The sequence below is a fragment of the Rutidosis leptorrhynchoides genome, chromosome 1 (genome assembly GCF_046630445.1).
Source record: "Rutidosis leptorrhynchoides isolate AG116_Rl617_1_P2 chromosome 1, CSIRO_AGI_Rlap_v1, whole genome shotgun sequence".
Taxonomy (NCBI): domain Eukaryota; kingdom Viridiplantae; phylum Streptophyta; class Magnoliopsida; order Asterales; family Asteraceae; genus Rutidosis; species Rutidosis leptorrhynchoides.
In genome coordinates this window covers 52797856-52818850 of record NC_092333.1, presented here as the reverse complement: position 1 = coordinate 52818850, position 20995 = coordinate 52797856, and the positions used below count along the sequence as shown (strand labels likewise).

The 20995-nt window shown below is 33.7% G+C and overlaps 1 protein-coding gene across 1 annotated transcript; it reads right to left on the bottom strand.

The window, feature by feature from the left end:
* Positions 1-1409: 1409 nt before the first annotated feature.
* LOC139868556 (TGACG-sequence-specific DNA-binding protein TGA-2.1-like) lies at positions 1410-3005 on the bottom strand. Its single transcript, XM_071856911.1, has 5 exons — positions 2985-3005; positions 2708-2767; positions 2030-2329; positions 1654-1899; positions 1410-1556 (listed from the first exon to the last, which is right to left on the bottom strand). Exons 1-5 carry the CDS (start codon positions 3003-3005, stop codon positions 1410-1412), a joined length of 774 nt encoding a protein of 257 aa, XP_071713012.1.
* Positions 3006-20995: the final 17990 nt, after the last annotated feature.

Below are 20995 nucleotides of genomic sequence, written 5' to 3'. Positions count from 1 at the left end.
TTCAACTATGTTCGGGCACTAGTTTTTGAGCAGGTTAATTTTTAGAGCGTATACCAGTTTTTCGAGCACTATTATGTCAGGCTTGTCCCTTTTGTCCCTTGTACTTTTTATGACACAACAAGGTCAAAGATGCTTTTCGGTGGGTAATATCCACAAAATAAATGATTTTGACACATATAAGATATGATAAGCACTAAAACCAACAAGAATATGATAGTGAGTTGAGTTTTCGAGTTACCAAAACTGAAAATGAGCACAAACACTTCAAGAACGCGATGGAGACCTTCAAGCAACGGATCTTCAATGCAAAGAGCTTAGACCCGCTCTGATACCAATTGTTAGCCCCAATTCTTGCTAAGGTCGATCGGTTTAGTAAGTGTTAGTGGGTTTAGTTATTAAGAACAAGTATTATGGTGATAAGGTTGAGAGAGAGTTACTTGCAAGTGGTGAAATGTGTTATAACTCAACTAAAGATAAAATTGGTGGGAGGTTGCTTTATATACTAGCAACCTCCTTTAGTTACAAGGGTGGTAATTAAACATAATTACCATGGTATACTAGCTAGTTAACTATTACATAGTTACAATTACATTAAAACTAACTAAAACCGTATGCCACATATAATAGACAATATTCATCGTCAACATATATATATATATATATATATATATATATATATATATATATATATATATATATATATATATATATATATATATATATATATATATATATATATATATATATATATATATATTAGTTTTAAGTATTCAACAAAATTAAATGTTTGGTAGACTGGTTATGTGTGCTACTTACTTTACTTAGAGAGTGGTTGCAGGTCTAAAAGTCGATGGACTTTTTTATTTTATTTTTTTTTATAAAATCTTAAAAGCCGATTTATTTAAATCATAAATAAATAGTGTTGTATTTAAAACATAAAAACATCAATGGAAGGATGATTAAGTTCCTTGCATGTCTATAGGATGGTCTTGGGTTCGAGTCACTTGAGCTTTTTTTTCTCGAATTGTTTTTTTCCTACAAAAATCGACAAGCTCTTACATGGTTAATCGCATTTTGACCGAAGCGAAGCGCGGTTAACCCCCAAAGCTTGTATATATTCAATTAGAGAATGAATGAACAGTAATTTTCAATTGACTAGTTAAAGACCCGCGAGATCGCGGGTATATTGGAGTTATGTTTTTAGAAGACTAAACGTACTATAGTATGAAAGCAATTAAATTTGAATGAACATGAAATACATTATTATTTATGCTGCATAGTTTGAGATAATTCAAAAACTTAAAAAACCAAAGTATCCATCAATAAAAGGATTGAAAGCAATTTAATAAAATATGATGAGTTCGTGATTTATTCTGATATGATTATCCGAAAAACCTGTGTATATGCTATCAAATTGTTGTCGTACTCTTGAACATATCAGACAATGTAGTTAATCGTTTGATATGATCATGAATTGTGAATAATGCCAAAACATGTTGTCTTGTTTTGAGTATTTTGTGAATACTTGAGAGAGTCTTGTGTCGTAAAGCATCAGCCTATCAATAATGAGGAAAATTTGTAAGAAAGTTCCGTCATATAAGTAAAAAAGGAAAGAAATTGTAAATGTAAAATAAAGTTTATGATTTACTATACCTCACTCATAAATTCATGCATAGTAGTAAGCTTTCCAACTAAAGATGACATTGAACTGAGGTAATTTGTCATTGCAGCTTCATCACCTTTGTTGATAAAATCTTGTCCGATTAAAGTATTTGATATGGTTGCTTCTAATTTTGTAAACTTTGAAGTTAGTTCATTCTGTTGTTTGGAGATATTAGTTGACAAAGACTCCATTTCAATAGTTTGCGATCCAAAGAGCTCAATGTGGTTTTTGATTAACTGTTATAATGAATTTCGTTGAATGAAATGATATTATACAGATTTTGACAAATTTAATATTGAAAAATATTAAAGATATAAATAAGGTTAATAAAAAAAAGAGTAAAAGATAATGATAATGTGAAATTGCCTTCAACATATCAGTTGGACGTATTCCCCCAATCCGCATTGTACATCGTTGAGTAGGTGTCATCCAAGATCCATAGATAATAGTAAACACATGATTTTTCGATGTATTTTTCTTAATATTAAAAATCGTATAGAAATGTGATAATGTGTTATCGACAATTGGCAAAATATCTGCTTCAATAAATTCTCCAATTAATCGTCTACGTAGTTGCATTATATGTTGGCGGTGTTCATTGAACCAATCATTAAATTGTTTGTTGAAGTTAATAGGATTTGCAATAAACATATGATAACATTTTATCTATAATAAACGTATGATTAAAAAAATACATGATGATATAAATAATAAATACGTATAAAGATTGTTGTTAAATGAGTATATACCACGATTGATGTCTTCGTTAATACCAACCTGTAAGAGTATGTTAACGGATTAGTTAATATTATTTATCTTCTTGTTATACATTATCGAGTGTATTCCTTGTATTAGTTGGTTGTTTAATTGTAAACATGAAATATACGACATACCTCTTTTAGTTGTTCGTTTTTAATTGTATTTCCTTGTTCAATTCTATAACCATTAACTCCAAATTTCGCATGTATGTCTAACAAGAATATAATAGTATGTTAGTTAAATTCTTTTAAAGTTCACCGATGTATGTTAGATCAATCAAAAAACCTGTTGATTTGAATGGCATCTCTTAACAGCTTCTCGATTGAGGACCTTTTTCTTTTCTTTCTGCAAAGATGTACAAAAATATAAAATTAAGTATGAATGTATGGCTGGAAGAATAAACAAATAAATTGTATGTAAAAAGATTCATATATTATTGTCCCGTGCCTGTGTTAATAAATAAATATCGATGTTGTTATACAACATTGAATTTGTTTGAACATTTACTTATCCGTATGTAGTTATATAATTCAAACAGATGATAGTATGTGTAAAACCGTACCTTTTCTGAAGCATCATCCATTGTTGAAACGTATTCACTGATTGACGATGGCTTATTTTCAATAGAATTGAGATGATCTGTATGTCATGGATAAGTATATTGATATGACCGAAACGGACGGTTATTATTCGTGCGGTGTCGACGGGCCGCAGCGCGCTAGGATCAGCCAGCCAGGGGGAAGGTACTCTTTTAAATTTATATTTAGCGGGGCCTAAACCGTACTACTCCTTAGTATGAGTAAGGGAAGTATGACCTAGAGTCGTATTTTTGAGATATCAGTAGAATCGAACCTATATTTAAGCCTAAGATAGTTAGGAAGGAGTAGTGGTTACTTAATTTTGGGATTTTCTAATTTATAAGACAGATAAAGTAAATACGATAAAATTCGTAATTCAGATAAGGTTAATGTGAGTGCATACTATGATTTCATCAGTTATTCTGCCAAGATTATGGAATGCTGGCTCATGAATAGGCAGAGGCCTTGTATTCATTACACTGGTCCTTAATGCCCCTGTCATAAGACATGTCACTGGGTACTGCTGTAGTGACCCGAACTTTTCCATGTTTATATATATTAATTGAGATTGATATTTACATGATTAAATGTTTCCAACATGTTAAGCAATCAAACTTGTTAATACTTGATTAATTGAAATATGTTTCATATAGACAATTGACCACCCAAGTTGACCGGTGATTCACGAACGTTAAAATTTGTAAAAACTATATGATGACATATATATGGATACATATATAGTTAACATGATACTATGATAAATAAACATATCATTAAGTATATTAACAATGAACTACATATGTAAAAACAAGACTACTAACTTAATGATTTTTAAACGAGACATATATGTAACGATTATCGTTGTAAAGACATTTAATGTATATATATATATATCATATTAAGAGATATTCATACATGATAATATCATGATAATATAATAATTTAAAATCTCATTTGATATTATAAACATTGGGTTAACAACATTTAACAAGATCGTTAACCTAAAGGTTTCAAAACAACACTTACATGTAACGACTAACGATGACTTAACGACTCAGTTAAAATGTATATACATGTAGTGTTTTAATATGTATTTATACAATTTTGAAAGACTTCAATACACTTATCAAAATACTTCTACTTAACAAAAATGCTTACAATTACATCCTCGTTCAGTTTCATCAACAATTCTACTCGTATGCACCCGTATTCGTACTCGTACAATACACAGCTTTTAGATGTATGTACTATTGGTATATACACTCCAATGATCAGCTCTTAGCATCCCATGTGAGTCACCTAACACATGTGGGAACCATCATTTGGCAACTAGCATGAAATATCTCATAAAATTATAAAAATATGAGTAATCATTCATGACTTATTTACATGAAAACAAAATTACATATCCTTTATATCTAATCCATACACCAACGACCAAAACCACCTAAAAACACTTTCATTCTTCAATTTTCTTCATCTAATTGATCTCTCTCAAGTTCTATCTTCAAGTTCTAAGTGTTCTTCATAAATTCTACAAGTTCTAGTTACATAAAATCAAGAATACTTTCAAGTTTGCTAGCTCACTTCCAATCTTGTAAGGTGATCATCAAACCTCAAGAAATCTTTGTTTCTTACAGTAGGTTATCATTCTAATACAAGGTAATAATCATATTCAAACTTTGGTTCAATATCTATAACTATAACAATCATATTTCAAGTGATGATCTTACTTGAACTTGTTTTCGTGTCATGATTCTGCTTCAAGAACTTCGAGCCATCCAAGGATCCGTTGAAGCTAGATCCATTTTTCTATTTTCCAGTAGGTTTATCCAAGGAACTTAAGGTAGTAATGATGTTCATAACATCATTCGATTCATACATATAAAGCTATCTTATTCGAAGGTTTAAACTTGTAATCACTAGAACATAGTTTAGTTAATTCTAAACTTGTTCGCAAACAAAAGTTAATCCTTCTAACTTGACTTTTAAAATCAACTAAACACATGTTCTATATCTATATGATATGCTAACTTAATGATTTAAAACCTGGAAACATGAAAAACACCGTAAAACCGGATTTACGCCGTCGTAGTAACATCGCGGGCTGTTTTGGGTTAGTTAATTAAAAACTATGATAAACTTTGATTTAAAAGTTGTTATTCTGAGAAAATGATTTTTATTATGAACATGAAACTATATCCAAAAATTATGGTTAAACTCAAAGTGGAAGTATGTTTTCTAAAATGGTCATCTAGACGTCGTTCTTTCGACTGAAATGACTACCTTTACAAAAACGACCTGTAACTTATTTTTCCGACTATAAACCTATACTTTTTCTATTTAGATTCATAAAATAGAGTTCAATATGAAACCATAGAATTTTATTCACTCAAAACGGATTTAAAATGAAGAAGTTATGGGTAAAACAAGATTGGATAATTTTTCTCATTTTAGCTACGTGAAAATTGGTAACAAATCTATTCCAACCATAACTTAATCAACTTGTATTGTATATTATGTAATCTTGAGATACCATAGACACGTATACAATGTTTCGATCTATCATGTCGATACATCTATATATATTTCGGAACAACCATAGACACTCTATATGTGAATGTTGGAGTTAGCTATACAGGGTTGAGATTGATTCCAAAATATATATAGTTTGAGTTGTGATCAATACTAAGATACGTATACACTGGGTCGTGGATTGATTCAAGATAATATTTATTGATTTATTTCTGTACATCTAACTGTGGACAACTAGTTGTAGGTTACTAACGAGGACAGCTGACTTAATAAACTTAAAACATCAAAATATATTAAAAGTGTTGTAAATATATTTTGAACATACTTTGATATATATGTATATATTGTTATAGGTTCGTGAATCAACCAGTGGCCAAGTCTTACTTCCAGACGAAGTAAAAATCTGTGAAAGTGAGTTATAGTCCCACTTTTAAAATCTAATATTTTTGGGATGAGAATACATGCAGGTTTTATAAATGATTTACAAAATAGACACAAGTACGTGAAACTACATTCTATGGTTGAATTATCGAAATCGAATATGCCCCTTTATAGTCTGGTAATCTAAAAATTAGGGAACAGACATCCTAATTGACGCGAATCCTAAAGATAGATCTATTGGGCCTAACAAACCCCATCCAAAGTACTGGATGCTTTAGTACTTTGAAATTTATATCATATCCTAAGGGTGTCCCGGAATGATGGGGATATTCTTATATATGCATCTTGTTAATGTCGGTTACCAGGTGTTCACCTTATGAATGATTTTTATCTCTATGTATGGGATGTGTATTGAAATATGAAATCTTGTGGTCTATTATTATGATTTGATATATATAGGTTAAACCTATAACTCACCAACATTTTTGTTGACGTTTTAAGCATGTTTAGTCTCAGGTGATTATTAAGAGCTTCCGCTGTTGCATACTTAAATAAGGACGAGATTTGGAGTCCATGCTTGTATGATATTGTGTAAAAACTGCATTCAAGAAACTTATTTTGTTGTAACATATTTGTATTGTAAACCATTATGTAATGGTCGTGTGTAAACAGGATATTTTAGATTATCATTATTTGATAATCTACGTAAAGCTTTTTAAACCTTTATTGATGAACTAAAGGTTATGGTTTGTTTTAAAATGAATGCAGTCTTTGAAAAACATCTCATATAGAGGTCAAAACCTCGCAACGAAATCAATTAATATGGAACGTTTTTAATCAATAAGAACGGGACATTTCAGTTGGTATCCGAGCGTTGGTGTTAGAGAACCAGAATTTTGCATTAGTGTGTCTTATCGAGTTTGTTAGGATGCATTAGTGAGTCTGGACTTCGACCGTGTTTACTTGAAAAATGATTGCTTAACAAATTTTGTTGGAAACTATATATTTTTAACATGTGAATATTATGTGATATATTAATCTCTTAACGCGTTTGATATTATGTGATAGATGTCTACCTCTAGAACAAGTCCCATTGAATCACCTAATAATAATGAAGAGTCAAATGTAAATTGGAATGATTCGTGGACTGATTCACAAGTTCCCGAAGAGGAACCGGAAGAAGAGTCGGAACCGGAAGAAGAATCGGAACCGGATGAAGAAATAGAACCGGTGGGGGAAATAATAAAACAGTTAAGTAAAAGAAAATCCTCAACCAACCGACCAAGGTTAATTATGGTCAATGGTGTTTTCGCCAAGGAAGCAAAATATTGGGAGGATTACCAATTCTCCGATGAATCGGATTCCGACGAGAATTCCGATGATGTTATAGAAATTACCCCAACTGAATTTAAAAAGGCAAAAGAAAATAATAAGGGAAAGGGCATAAAAATAGAGAAATCTAATTCCAACCCCGATGAACTTTATATGTATCGTCAACCCCCGAAGTCCTTAAGTTGTAACAATGACCCGGTAACCTCTAAACCACCAGGTTTTTCTAAACCAATGTGGAAAACGACGGCTCGTATTAGGGGAACATCATATATCCCTAGAAACTTGGCAAAACGAACCAAAACTGAAGAAGAAGAAACAAGCGAGTCGGAATAAGATAGTTGTATTCGTGTGGTGTAATATATGTAATATAGTGTGCTTATGCTTTATGATATATGTAAAAATTGCTTGTATTAATAAGTATTTTTTTTATGAATCTAACTCTTGTCTATTTTACAGTATAAAAACACAAAATGGATAGACAACCCAATATTTAAGAGACCTACCCGGAGACATGATTGATGAAATCTTGTCTAGAGTCGGTCAGAATTCTTCGGCACAACTATTTAAGGCGAGATCAGTTTGTAAGACATTCGAAGAACGTTCCAAGAATGCCTTGGTTTATAAAAGGCTTTCGTTCGAAAGATGGGGGATATCACATTGGGAAATCCATAAGTTACGAGGTGTTTACTTTGACGCATATATTGCGGGGAACCCAAATGCTATTTTACGCAATGGGTTAAGAAATTATTTTGACTCAATATATCCGAATATTGGACTTCGTGATTTAGAAAAAGCGGCTAACATGCAACATAAAGAAGCATGTTATGCTTACGGATTAGTAATGTTCGCTTCTCACCAAAGTGAGAACAAGAACATCGGGCTACAACTATTAAACAAAACGTTTCCACAAATGACGGAGAATGGCCATAACGGTTATGTTCCACAAGACCAAGGATGGGAAGTAATCCTAGTAAAACCAGAATGCATGACTTGTTTCTGGATGTATGAATTACGTGTCTTTATTGCCTTTGCTGAACGACTTGTGTACTAGCTAGAATTATCTTCACAACCATCTTGTATCAAATTTATTGTGTGCTATATTTCATGCTTTATGTAATATAAGCGGTATTGTAAGTTTGTAAAATATTGTATAAAAGTTTGAACGCGAAATATTATTATAATCAGTTTTTCATATAGAATTGTAGTAGTTGAATTGTATATTAGCTACTAAGTATGAACTTAACGGGTAGGTACTACCCGAATTTAAACTTATAAAACGCTAATATGAAGAAAAAGCATTTATAAATGAGTTCATATTATGCTACAAAATACTATTAACTACTCTTAATATTCTGTATGATTAACTTGTTCCATTTGACTATTTTGAAGGAAATGGCACCGACTACTCGACACACCGTGAATATGAATGAAGAGGAATTCCGTACTTTTCTAGCTTCAAACATAGCCGCAGTACAGGCTGCGCTACATACCAACAATAACCTTGGATCTAGCAGTACAGGAAATCGTGTAGGATGCACCTACAAAGAATTCACTGCCTGTAAACCTTTGGAATTTGATGGAACCGAAGGACCGATCGGATTGAAACGGTGAACCGAGAAGGTCGAATAGGTGTTTACCATAAGTAAGTGTACTGAAGAGGACAAAGTGAAGTACGCTACGCATACCTTCACAGGTTCTGCGTTAACATGGTGGAATACCTATCTAGAGCAAGTGGGACAAGACGATGCGTACGCACTACCGTGGTCAGCATTCAAGCACTTGATGAACGAGAAGTACCGTCCCAGAACCGAGGTGAATAAGCTCAAGACAGAACTTAGAGGGTTACGAACCCAAGGATTTGATATTACCACGTACAAAATATGATTCACAGAATTGTGCCTATTGTGTCCGGGAGCATTCGAAGATGAGGAAGAGAAGATCGACGCGTTTGTGAAAGGATTACCGGAAAGAATCCAAGAAGATATAAGTTCACACGAGCCCGCCTCCATACAACAGGCATGTAGAATGGCTCACAAACTAGTGAACCAGATTGAAGAAAGAATTAAAGAACAGACTGCTGAAGAGGCCAATGTGAAGTAAGTCAAAAGAAAGTGGGAGGAAAATGATGATAAGAATCACCAATACAACAACAACAACAATTACAACAATAATCGCAACACTTATCCCAACAATCGCAACATCAATCGCAACTACAACAAACGGCCCAACAACAACAACAACAACAACAACAGCAACTACAACAATCATCCCAACAACAATAATAACCGCAACAACAACAACAATCAGAAGCAGCTATGCCAAAGGTGTGAAAAGTATCACTCGGGGTTCTGCACCAAATTTTGTAACAAGTGTAAAAGAAATGGTCATAGCGCGGTGAAGTGTGAGGTCTACGGACCAGGGGTTAATAGAACGAAAGGAACAAATGGTGTCGGAACGAGTAATGGTGGAGCAAGTAGTGTCGGAGCAAGTTATGCCAATGTAGTTTGTTATAAATATGGAAAACCGGGCCACATTATTAGAAATTGCCCGAACCAGGAGAACACGAATGGACAAGGCCGCGGAAGAGTTTTCAATATTAATGCGGTAGAGGCACAGGAAGACCCGGAGCTTGTTACGGGTACGTTTCTTATTGACAATAAATCTGCTTACGTTTTATTTGATTCGGGTGCGGATAGAAGCTATATGAGTAGAGATTTTTGTGCTAAATTAAGTTGTCCATTGACGCCTTTGGATAGTAAATTTTTACTCGAATTAGCAAATGGTAAATTAATTTCAGCAGATAATATATGTCGGAATCGAGAAATTAAACTGGTTAGCGAAACATTTAAGATTGATTTGATACCAGTAGAGTTAGGGAGTTTTGATGTGATAATCGGTATGGACTGGTTGAAAGAAGTGAAAGCAGAGATCGTTTGTTACAAAAATGCAATTTGCATTATACGAGAAAAAGGAAAACCCTTAATGGTGTACGGAGAAAAGGGCAACACGAAGCTACATCTTATTAGTAATTTGAAGGCACAAAAACTAATAAGAAAAGGTTGCTATGCTGTTCTAGCACACGTCGAGAAAGTACAAACTGAAGAAAAGAGCATCAATGATGTTCCCATTGCAAAAGAATTTCCCGATGTATTTCCGAAAGAATTACCGGGATTACCCCCATATCGATCCGTTGAATTTCAAATAGATCTTGTACCAGGAGCTGCACCAATAGCTCATGCTCCTTACAGACTCGCACCTAGCGAGATGAAAGAACTGCAAAGCCAATTACAAGAACTTTTAGAGCGTGGTTTCATTCGACCAAGCACATCACCGTGGGGAGCTCCTGTTTTGTTTGTCAAGAAGAAAGATGGTACATTCAGGTTGTGTATCGACTACCGAGAGTTGAACAAACTTACCATCAAGAACCGCTACCCACTACCGAGAATCGACGACTTATTTGATCAACTACAAGGCTCGTCTATTTATTCAAAGATTGACTTACGTTCCGGGTATCATCAAATGCGGGTGAAAGAAGATGATATTCCAAAGAATGCTTTCAGAACACGTTACGGTCATTACGAGTTTATGGTCATGCCGTTTGGTTTAACTAATGCACCAGCTGTGTTCATGGACCTTATGAACCGAGTGTGTGGACCATACCTTGACAAGTTTGTCATTGTTTTCATTGATGACATACTTATTTACTCAAAGAATGACCAAGAACACGGTGAACATTTGAGAAAGGTGTTAGAAGTATTGAGGAAGGAAGAATTGTACGCTAAATTTTCAAAGTGTGCATTTTGGTTGGAAGAAGTTCAATTCCTCGGTCACATAGTGAACAAAAAAGGTATTAAGGTGGATCCGGCAAAGATAGAAACTGTTGAAAAGTGGGAAACCCCGAAAACTCCGAAACACATACGCCAGTTTTTAGGACTAGCTGGTTACTACAGAAGGTTCATCCAAGACTTTTCCAGAATAGCAAAACCCTTAACTGCATTAACGCATAAAGGGAAAAAATTTGAATGGAATGATGAACAAGAGAAAGTGTTTCAGTTATTGAAGAAAAAGCTAACTACGGCACCTATATTGTCATTGCCTGAAGGGAATGATGATTTTGTGATTTATTGTGACGCATCAAAGCAAGGTCTCGGTTGTGTATTAATGCAACGAACGAAGGTGATTGCTTATGCGTCTAGACAATTGAAGATTCACGAACAAAATTATACGACGCATGATTTGGAATTAGGCGCGGTTGTTTTTGCATTAAAGACTTGGAGGCACTACTTATATGGGGTCAAAAGTATTATATATACCGACCACAAAAGTCTTCAACACATATTTAATCAGAAACAACTGAATATGAGGCAGCGTAGGTGGATTGAATTGTTGAATGATTACGACTTTGAGATTCGTTACCACCCGGGGAAGGCAAATGTGGTAGCCGATGCCTTGAGCAGGAAGGACAGAGAACCCATTCGAGTAAAATCTATGAATATAATGATTCATAATAACCTTACTACTCAAATAAAGGAGGCGCAACAAGGAGTTTTAAAAGAGGGAAATTTAAAGGATGAAATACCCAAAGGATCGGAGCAGCATCTTATTATTCGGGAAGACGGAACCCGGTATAGGGCTGAAAGGATTTGGGTACCAAAATTTGGAGATATGAGAGAAATGGTACTTAGAGAAGCTCATAAAACCAGATACTCAATACATCCTGGAACGGGGAAGATGTACAATGATCTCAAGAAACATTTTTGGTGGCCGGGTATGAAAGCCGATGTTGCTAAATACGTAGGAGAATGTTTGACGTGTTCTAAGGTCAAAGCTGAGCTTCAGAAACCATCAGGTCTACTTCAACAACCCGAAATCCCAGAATGGAAATGGAAAAACATTACCATGGATTTCATCACTAAATTGCCAAGGACTGCAAGTGGTTTTGATACTATTTGGGTAATAGTTGATCGTCTCACCAAATCAGCACACTTCCTACCAATAAGAGAAGATGACAAGATGGAGAAGTTAGCACGACTGTATTTGAAGGAAGTCATCTCCAGACATGGAATACCAATCTCTATTATCTCTGATAGGGATGGCAGATTTATTTCAAGATTCTGGCAGACATTAAAGCAAGCATTAGGAACTCGTCTAGACATGAGTACTGCCTATCATCCAAAAACTGATGGGCAGAGCGAAAGGACGATACAAATGCTTGAAGACATGCTACGAGTATGTGTTATTGATTTCGGAAACAGTTGGGATCGACATCTACCATTAGCAGAATTTTCCTACATCAACAGCTACCATTCAAGCATTGAGATGGCGCCGTTTGAAGCACTTTATGGTAGAAAGTGCAGGTCTCCGATTTGTTGGAGTGAAGTGGGGGATAGACAGATTACGGGTCTGGAGATTATACAAGAAACTACCGAGAAGATCATCCAAATTCAACAACGGTTGAAAACCGCCCAAAGTCGACAAAAGAGCTACGCTGACATTAAAAGAAAAGATATAGAATTTGAAATTGGAGAGATGGTCATGCTTAAAGTTGCACCTTGGAAAGGCGTTGTTCGATTTGGTAAACGAGGGAAATTAAATCTAAGGTATATTGGACCATTCAAGATTATTGATCGTGTCGGACCAGTAGCTTACCGACTTGAGTTACCTCAACAACTCACGGCTGTACATAACACTTTCCACGTCTCGAATTTGAAGAAATGTTTTGCTAAAGAAGATCTCACTATTCCGTTAGATGAAATCCAAATCAACGAAAAACTTCAATTCATCGAAGAACCCGTCGAAATAATAGATCGTAAGGTTAAAAGACTTAAGCAAAAAAAGATACCAATTGTTAAGGTTCGATGGAATGCTCGTACAGGACCCGAGTTCACCTGGGAGCGTGAAGATCAGATGAAGAAGAAATACCCGCATCTATTTCCAGAAGATTCGTCAACACCTTCAACAGCTTAAAATTTCGGGACGAAATTTATTTAACGGGTAGGTACTGTAGTGACCCGAACTTTTCCATGTTTATATATATTAATTGAGATTGATATTTACATGATTAAATGTTTCCAACATGTTAAGCAATCAAACTTGTTAAGACTTGATTAATTGAAATATGTTTCATATAGACAATTGACCACCCAAGTTGACCGGTGATTCACGAACGTTAAAACTTGTAAAAACTATATGATGACATATATATGGATACATATATAGTTAACATGATACTATGATAAGTAAACATATCATTAAGTATATTAACAATGAACTACATATGTAAAAACAAGACTACTAACTTAATGATTTTTAAACGAGACATATATGTAACGATTATCGTTGTAAAGACATTTAATGTATATATATCATATTAAGAGATATTCATACATGATAATATCATGATAATATAATAATTTAAAATCTCATTTGATATTATAAACATTGGGTTAACAACATTTAACAAGATCGTTAACCTAAAGGTTTCAAAACAACACTTACATGTAACGACTAACGATGACTTAACGACTCAGTTAAAATGTATATACATGTAGTGTTTTAATATGTATTTATACACTTTTGAAAGACTTCAATACACTTATCAAAATACTTCTACTTAACAAAAATGCTTACAATTACATCCTCGTTCAGTTTCATCAACAATTCTACTCGTATGCACCCGTATTCGTACTCGTACAATACACAGCTTTTAGATGTATGTACTATTGGTATATACACTCCAATGATCAGCTCTTAGCAGCCCATGTGAGTCACCTAACACATGTGGGAACCATCATTTGGCAACTAGCATGAAATATCTCATAAAATTACAAAAATATGAGTAATCATTCATGACTTATTTACATGAAAACAAAATTACATATCCTTTATATCTAATCCATACACCAATGACCAAAAACACCTACAAACACTTTAATTCTTCAATTTTATTCATCTAATTGATCTCTCTCAAGTTCTATCTTCAAGTTCTAAGTGTTCTTCATAAATTCTACAAGTTCTAGTTACATAAAATCAAGAATACTTTCAAGTTTGCTAGCTCACTTCCAATCTTGTAAGGTGATCATCAAACCTCAAGAAATCTTTGTTTCTTACCGTAGGTTATCATTCTAATACAAGGTAATAATCATATTCAAACTTTGGTTCAATTTCTATAACTATAACAATCTTATTTCAAGTGATGATCTTACTTGAACTTGTTTTCGTGTCATGATTCTGCTTCAAGAACTTCGAGCCATCCAAGGATCCGTTGAAGCTAGATCCATTTTTCTCTTTTCCAGTAGGTTTATCCAAGGAACTTAAGTTAGTAATGATGTTCATAACATCATTCGATTCATACATATAAAGCTATCTTATTCGAAGGTTTAAACTTGTAATCACTAGAACATAGTTTAGTTAATTCTAAACTTGTTCGCAAACAAAAGTTAATCCTTCTAACTTGACTTTTAAAATCAACTAAACACATGTTCTATATCTATATGATATGCTAACTTAATGATTTAAAACCTGTAAACACGAAAAACACCGTAAAACCGGATTTACGCCGTCGTAGTAACATCGCGGGCTGTTTTGGGTTAGTTAATTAAAAACTATGATAAACTTTGATTTAAAAGTTGTTATTCTGAGAAAATGATTTTTATTATGAACATGAAACTATATCCAAAAATTATGGTTAAACTCAAAGTGGAAGTATGTTTTCTAAAATGGTCATCTAGACGTCGTTCTTTCGACTGAAATGACTACCTTTACAAAAATGACTTGTAACTTATTTTTCCGACTATAAACCTATACTTTTTCTATTTAGATTCATAAAATAGAGTTCAATATGAAACCATAGCAATTTGATTCACTCAAAACGGATTTAAAATGAAGAAGTTATGGGTAAAACAAGATTGGATAATTTTTCTCATTTTAGCTACGTGAAAATTGGTAACAAATCTATTCCAACCATAACTTAATCAACTTGTATTGTATATTATGTAATCTTGAGATACCATACACACGTATACAATGTTTCGACCTATCATGTCGACACATCTATATATATTTCGGAACAACCATAGACACTCTATATGTGAAAGTTGGAGTTAGCTATACAGGGTTGAGATTGATTCCAAAATATATATAGTTTGAGTTGTGATCAATACTGAGATACGTATACACTGGGTCGTGGATTGATTCAAGATAATATTTATTGATTTATTTATGTACATCTAACTGTGGACAACTAGTTGTAGGTTACTAACGAGGACAGCTGACTTAATAAACTTAAAACATCAAAATATATTAAAAGTGTTGTAAATATATTTTGAACATACTTTGATATATATGTATATATTATTATAGGTTCGTGAATCAACCAGTGGCCAAGTCTTACTTCCCGACGAAGTAAAAATCTGTGAAAGTGAGTTATAGTCCCACTTTTAAAATCTAATATTTTTGGGATGAGAATACATGCAGGTTTTATAAATGATTTACAAAATAGACACAAGTACGTGAAACTACATTCTATGGTTGAATTATCGAAATCGAATATGCCCCTTTATAGTCTGGTAATCTAAAAATTAGGGAACAGATACCCTAATTGACGCGAATCCTAAAGATAGATCTATTGGGCCTAACAAACCCCATCCAAAGTACCGGATGCTTTAGTACTTCGAAATTTATATCATATCCGAAGGGTGTCCCGGAATGATGGGGATATTCTTATATATGCATCTTGTTAATGTCGGTTACCAGGTGTTCACCATATGAATGATTTTTATCTCTATGTATGGGATGTGTATTGAAATATGAAATCTTGTGGCCTATTATTATGATTTGATATATATAGGTTAAACCTATAACTCACCAACATTTTTGTTGACGTTTTAAGCATGTTTATTCTCAGGTGATTATTAAGAGCTTCCGCTGTCGCATACTTAAATAAGGACAAGATTTGGAGTCCATGCTTGTATGATATTGTGTAAAAACTGCATTCAAGAAACTTATTTTGTTGTAACATATTTGTATTGTAAACCATTATGTAATGGTCGTGTGTAAACAGGATATTTTAGATTATCATTATTTGATAATCTACGTAAAGCTTTTTAAACCTTTATTGATGAAATAAAGGTTATGGTTTGTTTTAAAATGAATGCAGTCTTTGAAAAACGTCTCATATAGAGGTCAAAACCTCGCAACGAAATCAATTAATATGGAACGTTTTTAATCAATAAGAACGGGACATTTCAACTGCTTTAGGCCTGAAGATTCTGAATAGACATCAACGTCCCTTACCCCCGACGCCCGTGCATTCTGACTACAAGCATACACGTTCAGACGGCTCATCCAATTGAGCGACTCGGTTGGGTGATGTATTAACATTCCACAATGGTCTAAACTTTCTTAAGTATAATAGAATACATGGTTTACCATATCCGAGAGACGTGATGTGTTTCAATGCTTTTGTTAATGATTGGTTTTTAAAAGATAGTTAGGCCTTTAAAAAGAGTTCAACCATAAAGAACACCATGGCCAAGTCAAGCTGACTTCCATGAACACGTTCGATTATCCTAACGGTCTAATCCTTTATGTGTCTAAACAAACAGTTCCTTAATTAACTAAGAATCCCTCAAGCGGGGTGCAATGCTTGAGACCGCGTTATAGTGCAGTATACTAATCAACACTGACCGGATTCCATGGCCTTACTTAGCAGAGGTACAGCTTACAACAACCGCTATGCTTCAGCGTGCATGTTTAACGACCCGTCAAAGTACACTTGACGACCATCGTTATCTTGGTCCCACAGCTTGATCATAACTCTATATAAATTTGACAAATAACCTTGCATTCTTTATTTAAAAATGATTTTCTATAAAGGAAACCTGCCAAAATATGTAAGTTTAGAAAAACCATATATTATTACTTAACCAAAAGTTAACCTAAACAAATTCAACAACATCCACTATTAAATGTATCAAAATAGAATGCAAGTTAATGTTTAACAAAAGCTGCCATCATAAATATGCAGACTCTCTAAGCACAGCGGAAGCAATCTATCATGAACCTGAGAATAAAACATGCGAGTAACTGTCAACAAAAATGTTGAGTGAATTATAGGTTTAATATTGCAAACAATATTTAATTTAAACCGTAAAAATTTATGTTTGAAAACATAAAAACTCCTTTTTGGACCACAAAATTATATGCTAGAAAACATATAAAAATATTATTCCATTTACCGTGAGCCACCTGGTAACCACTTAACCATTTATTTACCCTTGCCAAACACAATAAATAATATACACCGAACAAGTGTATCCACAACAAATTACGAAGTACTAAACATTCGGATTATAAATTGCTAGCGTGACTAGCTCGAAATGGGGTTGTCAAACTCGATAGATCTATCCGTAGGATTCGCGTTCACCAGTAGAAACCATTGATTACAATTACCAGATTAGGGAATATTTTTGTTCGACTCACAATGAATAATTTAAACCAACTTTCACTTGTGTCCAAAATATAAAATAAATTACATGTATTCTCATCCCAAAAGAGTTAAAATAGAAAAATGGGACTATAACTCACCTTAATAGTAATGAAGTAACTAACACAATTAAGCGAACAGCAAATGTAGTACAGTGATCAGGAATGATCACAACGCCGACCTATAAATAAAGCAGGTCGATATAAATAACTAACTTAGGTCAAGTCTTAGTATGATAGCTATTCTACATGTTGCACATAGCCATAGAACAATACTCAATATGCATCGGTTTGATCAGAACAGCTTACGGACACACACTTTCTATTTTCAGAAAGTTTCTATTTTTAGCAGGTTTCCATTTTTGAAAAGTTTCTATTTTTGGAAAGTTTCTATTTTTGGAAAGTTTCTATTTTTGGAAAGTTTCTATTTTTGGAAAGTTTCCAAATTTAGAAAGTTGCTATTTTAGGAAGGTTTATAAGTTAGGAAAGTTTCCTTAATTAGAAAGTCAACAAAAGTCAACTGAAAGTCAAAGTCAATCGAAAGTCAACTCAAAAGTCAACCTTGGTCAAACCTAGTCAACATAAATTCTAAAAATGTAAGTTATAATAATAATAATATAAGTTATAATGTATATTAAAGTTAAATATGTCTAATTATGTCATATCATAAGTTTAATTAAATTAAAATGATTTATTAAAGTTAATATAAGTTTAAATGATATAGTTAATATAACATAAGTATTTAATTAATTAATTAAATATTAGTCATAATATAAGTATTATTAATTAATAATGAATTATTAATCATATCATAAGTTTCTAATTATAATTATTAAATCATAAGTATTTAATAATTAAATTATAATTAAATAATAACTAAGCCTTATAATAATTAAATAATTAATTAATCCTTATTATAAGTCTTGTTATAATAATCTCATAATATAAGTTTAATACTTATCATAAGTATTTTCCATTAATAATGAAGTATTATTAATCATGTGTTTAATTAAAATGTTAATTAAATCATAAGTATAAATTAAATGATATAATAAATATACCATAAGTTGTAAATAATAATAATTACTTTTTTTACCATAAGTAATTAAATGATAATGAAATCCATTATTTATATCATAAGTTTAATAATTAGCCACAAGTTTTAAATCAAAAGTTCATCGGGTCGTATTCTGAGCCCCGGGTGTCAGTTTTCGGCGAGCCTTACATATATCTCTGCCTAATCAAATCACCCGACACTTTGGTACACTCAAGAGCACCCCAAGAACAGTCCTCAAGTCATGATGTACAGCCATTACACTACTTGGAACTTCAATTCAATCAAAAATGTGTTTTAGACATAACGGGTGATTCGTGGCTCGGATTGAGATGACCCGAACATGAAAGTTCGCCCCACCATCAGTCCTAACACACTAACACACCCTAAAGTCACCAAAATCACAATTCAATCTTAATAAAATACCATTTTGATCATATCTAGAGCTCCGGGAATCGAAACGACATGAAACCGGAGTCTAAAATTAATGTCTTGATGAGAGGAACTCATCTAGATACTTTATTTTAACTTTTATATCAGTCACAAAGTCAGAAACACACGAAAAAGCTGCTGTCCCAATAATATCAAACCGAAAACAAGTGATTCTGAGTAATTCTATGCATACAAACATCATTACAACAATCAACAATGATCATACTACTAATAAATCATCAAAATACAGAAAAGTAATGAAAAATTAAAAGTTCTAGGTTTAGGGTTTATACCCTAATCAAGAAACAATTGGTATGATCGCGTAGAGAACGGAACGAGGAATGCGTTGGTGTTAAACAATTGATGATCCAAGCTATAAAATTGTTGAAGATTGATGGTGTTAGGGAGGTGGATGGCGATGGCCAAATGGGGAGGGAGAGAGGAGAGCACCACAAAAATAGAATTAGGTTTTGATGACTTAATCTTGAAAATGAGAAAAATGAAAATAAAATGCAAAGTGTAAAGGGGTATCCCCTCCCCCTTGGCTTCGGCCGAAATTGGGATGGGGCGGGCCCCATGGTGGGCCATCTCACTTAAATGTAAATTCCTTGTGGCCCGAAATCCCGAACGAGTCCCGAAACGCGAAAACGCACTTACGCGATTAAAAATCCGGAGAGATAACAAATACGCGACGAAAAATATATATAAATACTATATATTATCATATGACATAAAAATATCATATTTAAAATAATTAGGATTTACAAATCCCAAAAGCTTGACCGTTGGTTTGAAAACCGAAAAGATTCGTCGGATAGAAATCCGCGACACGTAGAAACGTACAATTTAAAATATGAATACAAATATTCATTTAACACATAATAATTAATATATTACTAAAATAATAATATAGATCATAGAAATGACGTGGCACGAGTAACAATTAATGGACATTAAATAATTAACGGTAAAAGATAACGGAAAACGTAGGGTCGTTACGGTACCTTCCCGTTACGGAAATTTCGTCCCGAAATTTAAGCAGGTGCAGGGGTTGACTCAGCATCTAGGAACAAATGCGGGTACTTCTATTTCATCTGATCTTCACGCGCCCAAGTGAACTCGGGACCGCGTCTGGCGTTTCATCTAACCCGGACAATAGGAATATTGTTCTGCTTAAGAGTCTTAACCTCTCGGCCCATAACTTCAACAGGCTCCTCAATAAAATGTAGTTGTTTATCAACATGAAGTTCTTACAGAGGAATAGTCTTATCGGCTTCAGCCAAACACTTCTTTAAATTCGATACATGAAAAACATAGTGAACAGCACTGAGTTCTTGTGGCAACTTCAAACGATAAGCCGCCGGTCCAACTCTCTCAATGATCTCAAACGGTCCAACAAAACGAGGACTCAACTTTCTCCTCTTACCAAAACAGATCACACCCTTCCAAGGTGAAACCTTTAAAATAACATGATCACCAACTTGAAATTCCACATCTTTCCTTCCCCTATCGGCATAACTCTTTTGCCGACTTCTAGCGGTTCTCAACCTTTCCTTAATCTGTACAATCTTCTCGGTAGTCTCGTGAATAATTTCTGGGCCTGTGAGTTGAGCATCCCCAACCTCATTTCAACAGACAGGAGACCTACACTTTCTACCGTACAGAGCTTCAAACGGTGCGGCTTGAATACTTGCGTGATAACTGTTGTTATAAGAAAACTCAGCTAGCGGAAAATATTTATCCCACCCATTACCAAAATCAATAACACACGCTCGT

Coding starts and splice junctions, on each gene's coding strand:
- LOC139868556 (XM_071856911.1), bottom strand. CDS start 3,005: ATGGATGATGCTTCAGAAAAG. Junction 1,900..2,029: donor GTCCAACTGATATGTTGAAG/GCAATTTCACAT, acceptor TCATTATAACAG/TTAATCAAAAACCACATTGA. Junction 1,557..1,653: donor TGCATGAATTTATGAGTGAG/GTATAGTAAATC, acceptor CATTATTGATAG/GCTGATGCTTTACGACACAA.